The sequence below is a fragment of the Solea senegalensis genome, linkage group LG11 (genome assembly GCF_019176455.1).
Source record: "Solea senegalensis isolate Sse05_10M linkage group LG11, IFAPA_SoseM_1, whole genome shotgun sequence".
Classification (NCBI taxonomy): domain Eukaryota; kingdom Metazoa; phylum Chordata; class Actinopteri; order Pleuronectiformes; family Soleidae; genus Solea; species Solea senegalensis.
This window is the reverse complement of record NC_058031.1, coordinates 13,202,693-13,208,752: the sequence shown is the minus strand read 5'-3', so window position 1 is coordinate 13,208,752 and position 6,060 is coordinate 13,202,693. Positions and strand designations below refer to the sequence as shown.

Genomic DNA, 6,060 nt, shown 5'->3' with positions numbered 1-6,060 from the left:
TTAAATGAATCACGCGTGTCCTGTGTTAATGTGCACACCTATAGGCCCCCTCAGGCTTGGTGAGGACAGGCTATTTGGACAGAGAAGTACAAGCCTCACTGAGCTGGGCCGAGCAAGGCTGGCCCAGCTAAGAGGAGGGGTACAGAGAGACGGGTGTTGAGCCCCGAGGCAGCAGTGCTGTGCCAGGCTGGCAGGGTGGTGTCTGATGCTGTGCCAAGACTCTCTGCCCAGGTGGTAGAGCAGCAACACTGGCTGGTCTGTTTCTTTGCCAGCTCCTCAACTCCCCCCCCGTCCCCGTCCCGTGTATTCACATGCTCGGACACGGCTTTTCTTCACTTAACTTACTGCTGCTTTACTGCAGTGTCCACCAGCATAAAACCATGAAAACTAAAGTTCTTTTATCACATGCATTTGCTGTACAACAGGGGGTAGAACAGTTGTTTGACATCGACACCACGAAGGGAAGATTTAATTTGAGTTGCCACATTTCCTCTGTAGTCGTTTCCAATGAATACACAGCGCTCTGGTGCAGACGCCCAGCCTTAAGCGAGGGGAAGTCCCAGCTGAGTTTTGGTAGTACAGTGTACGGCTTCAGAGTAAATTCCTGAAAGAGGAAGGTAAGTGTAATCTTGGGCTATTCCTGGTTCTGGTCCTGTGTGTGGGTGTATGAGGAGGGTCAGGTTTATCCCCTACAGGCGGGGGATTGGCCTTGGCCTGTAGCTGAACCTCACACTCTGACAGCTGGTGTTGACCTGAGCTGTGTCCCCCATGGTTTAGCATCAGAAGACCGCAAACTCCCTCCTGCACGTTTTTACACAGAAATTTCAAACACCTGAGGAGGAAAGGGCATGTATACAGTGTTCTGACACAGGCACACAATCATGACAGATGAGAGAACGGGGATTTCTTTAGGATTTATTTCACCTGTGAGGTGAATAGAAAAATAGGATGAAGACAAAACTTTTGAAGGGAAATCTAAAGACCATTTTAATTAATGAATTGCTTGCGTGGGATTAAAAATTGTTCCATAACAAAATCAAAACATTTGCATTAAGAGCTTTGTGCCTTTCTTTCCCCCTGTAACCAAGAGAGAACCAAGTAAAAGTATCTTTGGAATCCATCTGAAGGGCTAATTATACATATGATAATCTGCTTTATCTACTACGTCAAAAGTCCTATAAATATTTTTTTTCTCATTTATATGCTGAAGTAGCATTCAAGATTGGAGCATCTTTTAATATAACACTTAAAAAAAAATGGCAGAACAAAAGTATGAACATAAGTACCACCAAAGTTCAGGAAGTCACATTTTTCAGTAAAGAAAACCTTATTCGTGCAACTACAGTTAACAAAAAGTAAAAGTACCACGTATGTAACCTTCAGGATATTTTCATCTTAAGCATGGTTTTGTACAATTTTGCATGTTTTTTCTACCTCCCACAGTAGTCAACAGAAGCGTACAATGACATAATGCCGTAATCGTCACGGCCATAGATGCCATAATAGGCTTTTTTTTTTCCCCATTTCACCGACATTAAGTCTTTTTTTTTGTCAGGAAATGACCACTCGACCTGTGTTGCCCCAAATTGAGTCCATCGTTTGAGGCACTAGCCTAGCGTTCCCCTGTAGGACCAGTCTTTGATTTAGACAATTAATGCAAAAAGAAGCAGACGCACTGAAACATGGATCCAATTCCACACATCCGGTCATCTTTGGTATTGGGACAGTGGAATGCATAGTTGCAGTGATAAGCGGGAGCCGGTCAGAGCTGGTGCTGCTCAGCATATGCTTAAACTGCTCCAGTCTCTAAAAAAGACAGCTCCACGCTGCTGTTTGGCTTCAGGAAGTGAGTGAGCAGGAGGAAGGGAAGGAGAGAAAAGAGGGGCGAGGCATCTTGTCTTAATTCCTGGGTTCTGCAGGGCTTGTGGTGAGAGATACAGACTAGAGAAAACGAGTTAGCAGACCTTCCTCCAGCCCAGGAAGGAAGGAAGAGTTTCCGCTAGCGTCTGACTGTCTGACTTGCAAGAATGTCGCATTTGTGGCAGGCTTCGCTCCTTTTTTTGGCAGGCGGTCTGTGACCAGCTGTCTCCTTTTTCTCTTTCTCTGTTCCTCTGTTGCTTCACGTGTCTCCCTTCCAACCCAGTTTCTTTGGATTCTGCTTGGTTACAGCCACTGCAGGAGAACTCGGACTGATTGTTTTACCGGATGTGGTACTTATTGTCCAGGTCCCTTTTATTCCAGTCCAATATTTTCCCATAAATTTTAGCATGAAGGTCCCAAGGTGCGAGCGTCTTGTAAATAGAGCTTAGGAGTTGATCTGTGGTTCAGGTTAACCCCCACCCCCCCTCTTCCCTTGGCTCTCGGGCTGGTTTGAGGCAGGACTGCTCTCTTCACCCCTGCCTTTCAGCTCCTACGAGGGTGTTTTGGCCTCGTATCTTCCGGCCACCGTGGAACCATTACCATTTTCCTGCTTTGGGGAAGAGCACCCGGGAGTGGGACCACTGTAGGGAGAAGAGCTGCTGCTGGTGGAGATGGGTCTGTGGGGAAAGGACAGAGAGAGGGGCAGGGGCGTGTCCGATGGCGTGGTAAGGGGATCCTGGTCTGTGTGGCGCAGAGTGGCAGAAGGTGGAAACGGGAATGCCAAGGGAAATCCGGTCATGTAGAAGAGCCTGCCAACACGACGTGCCACCTGGGGAGATGAGACCATATGACTGTCAGTGCATCCTGTTGGTCTAATGTTGTGTACTGTATGTCAGAGAGAGAGAGAGAGAGAACGGTCTGTGGGGCAGGCTAGCTTTAGGGAATCACTATGCTACACTATCAGTTAGTTGTGGGCCCATGGACAGAAACGCACATTCAAACACACACACACGTTTCACTCTGGCGTCCACATGACAACACCCAAACACACACACGCAGGTCTGTGGTGTGTGTACCTGTGAGCGGATCTTGAGCGCAGGCCCCAGCTTTAGTCCCATGGTGTTGAGCAGGTGCTCCTCAGTGAGCAGCGGTAATGTCTCTCCATCAATGGCCTGCTCCCGAAACACCTGGCGAAGACACAGCTGCTTCAGCCACAGGACCCAATACACACACACACACACACACACACACACACCTACACATTCACTCACACAACCTACTGAACAGTGACTCTATTCTATAATGTTACATTATGAGAGAAAGGGCTCATTCCACGTTGGACTATAAAGAGAATCCACCTGTGGAGAAGTTGTTGACAAACCCATTTTTCCTTGTTCATCGTGACTGTGAAGAAATCTGTTCCTGGTGCAACTCCAGTGTTGAGACAAGAGTGAAAAAGTCCATGTGTTCTTATGTGAAAAATAATTATTCTGAAGCTTTCTAAAGAAGGTATTTTCTATATATAATATAGAATATAGCCACGTAATTTGACAGCAGAAGTCACTGTTCCACAGACAGGATTGTGTCTCCTTTAATGCCTGCATGGGAGTTTATCTGGGAATGATTACAGCAACTAATGTCTAACATAATATGCCATGTGAATTATGTATAAGACACTTAAAAAAGAGGACACATTTATTTATTTAGTTATTTGTTTATTAAATCTAGCAATGAAGGGCAAATGTGTTCCCTTTTTCTCACATGCTGGATGTTTCATTGTGGAACACACTGTTGTCACTCACACATTCACAGGTAAACACGTGTACATGCACTGCTCATTCACACAAAGCCCGTGAATATGGCGACAACATGGCCACTTATGTATCCCACTCACATTCACAATACTTTTTAAAATCCTTAACAATCTAGATTTTGGTCAACGTTCTAATGTTCTTCTGTAGTCAGCCTGCCCCCGGCATCCACCCCCTCCCTTCGCTCTCTCTCTCTCTCTCTCTCCCCTCCCCCTACGTACTCACCTGTGTATATTCAGCACATCCGGCCAGGCTGCTTATGAAGCCACACACGTCCTCCACACTCCACTTGCTGATGTCCTCCACAGGATTTGCCGTGGCCGAGTCCTCCCCATCCATGAAAAGACCTCCCACAGAGCCTGAAAGAGCAGCAGTGGGTGGAAATGATGTGTCGGTGTAAACAGTGGGTACAAAGCTGCCATTAAAACAGAGGCTCTTTCTTCTGTTTCACATTTTCAATGATGCAGAACTTGGAAAATTGCAAGTTCAGACCAAATGAAGTCATAGAGGGTTTATAAGAAATTTGAATATACTATAATAACATTAAGACTAGTTTGGTTTTCTTAGTTGCCCACGTAAGTCACATGCTAAACTAGAGACAAAGTAAGAGGAGACAGTAGAGAGAATAAGAGTGTGGAGAAAGTTGTGAAAGATGCTTTCTGGTTTGTGAAGACCACTGTAGTTCCCTGACGCACATGGGAAAGGAAGGACTGAGGAGTCCTGTGTTTGTTGTGTTCTGCAGTCTCACCATTAGATGTCACTAATTCTCTCCAATTCCTACACAGTGAACCTTTATTATCACAAGTAACTGGTTCCTCATATTGAAAGATAACCAAAACACTTGAAGTATTATGTGTGTCAAACATTGACTGACCATTCAGAAGTCAGTCATTTTGCAGCTCATAGTGGGAAACTGTCTCATAAAAGAATTCATAATAATTAGTATACTATGGTTTTCTTGTATTAGTACAATATATTGTGTATATTTATGTATATAACTGCTCACAGTTATTGATTGTATAGAGGTGTGTGTGTGTGCGCGCGCGTGTGCGCGTGTGTGTGTGTGTGTGTGTGTACTACTCTGAACAAACAAACTCTCCCCTTTCTGCCCATGTGACTGTTTTGCTGCTGGTGTGCATGAGGGTCATCAAAGGGTCAGAGGCAGGGCCCCTAACAGGGAGAGGTCTCCACACTGGAGACACGCAGACACAGGGTGACACTAATGGGTTTCACATGTCAGGTTTCAGTTGTGTGTGTGTGTGTGTGTGTGTGAGTCAGTCTCTTACCCGTGTGAAAGAAAGGGTTGGGGTATGGGAATCCAAAAGGGAACGACTGGGCGTGAAGTGCAGGCAGTGGCGGCATGAACCCAGGTGGCAGGTGGTACTTGACATCCGCCTTACTCAGTCCCGGGGTAAAGAGGCGACTGGGTGACTCTGTACCTGCTGAGCTACACGGGGCACTCAGCCTGCCTGAGCTTTCTCCAGTCTCCTTGGCATTGTCACACACTCCCTTGCTGCCAGTCTCTTTACCCACATTTCTCTCTCTGTCCCTGGGTTTACTCGCTGACTTGGCAACGATGCTCTCCTGTCTCTCCGTGCACATCTCTGTCTCACTGTCTGAGTCCTTCATCTCCTCATCGTGCACCTCCCTGTCTCCCTGCCGCCCCCTATCCTCTCTTCCTCCTGTGTGGTCCCCAGCACGGAGCTGGAGCTGGGGACCCCTGTGGAGGGCCTTCCTGGATTCAGCATCTAGCCCAGCAGTGGAGCTCTGTGCCAGGGTGTCTTTGGGTGTGGAGGATGTTCCCGGTTGTTGCTGCTGGTGGTTGAGTGTTAGGAGGGGTGCGGCAGCCCCATGGCGAAGCACCAGCATTGCGTTTGAGCGGCGTGCCAGTTCCTCGCGGAGAGGATGGCCCTCCGGGATGTCGTGGAGGCTCCGCAGGGCCGGATGGTCAGGGGGCAGCCCATGAGGTAGAGCCCCCAGAGAGTCAGAGCCCAGAAGCCGCTGCTGCTGCTGCTGTCGCTGGTGGAGACTTTCTAACTCCTTCTGTCTCAGCAGCTCTGCTGACATCTCGAGTCTGAGGCAGTGAAACACACAGAGACTTTAGAATACGTGTTTACAGACTGTTTACATGTGTATCATAGACTGTGTGTAAAAAGTGGATGTAGTCCAATTTGCCGGTTGAAGTTATACAGGAACTAAGAATATACTGAATAGCCACCAGAGGGCGACTACACCGGATGCAAAAATAACTCCATGTGAATGGAAGTCTATGGGAAAGTGAGCCTACACACAGCTGTTAATGTCAGGGCTTCTTCAACAGTATATCATGTCAGTTTTGTAAATGAAGTTTCCATTTAGAGGAGAATAAACGATAAAGCACGGCACATGC

General features: G+C 47.1%; 1 protein-coding gene across 4 annotated transcripts in view; it reads right to left on the bottom strand.

The window, feature by feature from the left end:
* Positions 1-902: 902 nt before the first annotated feature.
* The window catches only part of samd11 (sterile alpha motif domain containing 11), a 1,171,052-nt gene continuing 1,165,894 nt past the window's right edge, over positions 903-6,060 (bottom strand). For 3 of the 4 annotated variants that reach the window (XM_044038044.1, XM_044038046.1, XM_044038047.1), the window contains exons 10-13: positions 4,958-5,745; positions 3,897-4,030; positions 2,937-3,047; positions 903-2,689 (exon numbers count right to left, since the gene is read on the bottom strand). In XM_044038044.1, coding sequence (XP_043893979.1) covers positions 2,411-2,689; positions 2,937-3,047; positions 3,897-4,030; positions 4,958-5,745 — 1,312 coding nt within the window. In that variant the 3' untranslated portion in view covers positions 903-2,410. The remainder of the gene's footprint in view (positions 2,690-2,936; positions 3,048-3,896; positions 4,031-4,957; positions 5,746-6,060) is intronic. The other variant, XM_044038045.1, reaches the window with a different exon arrangement.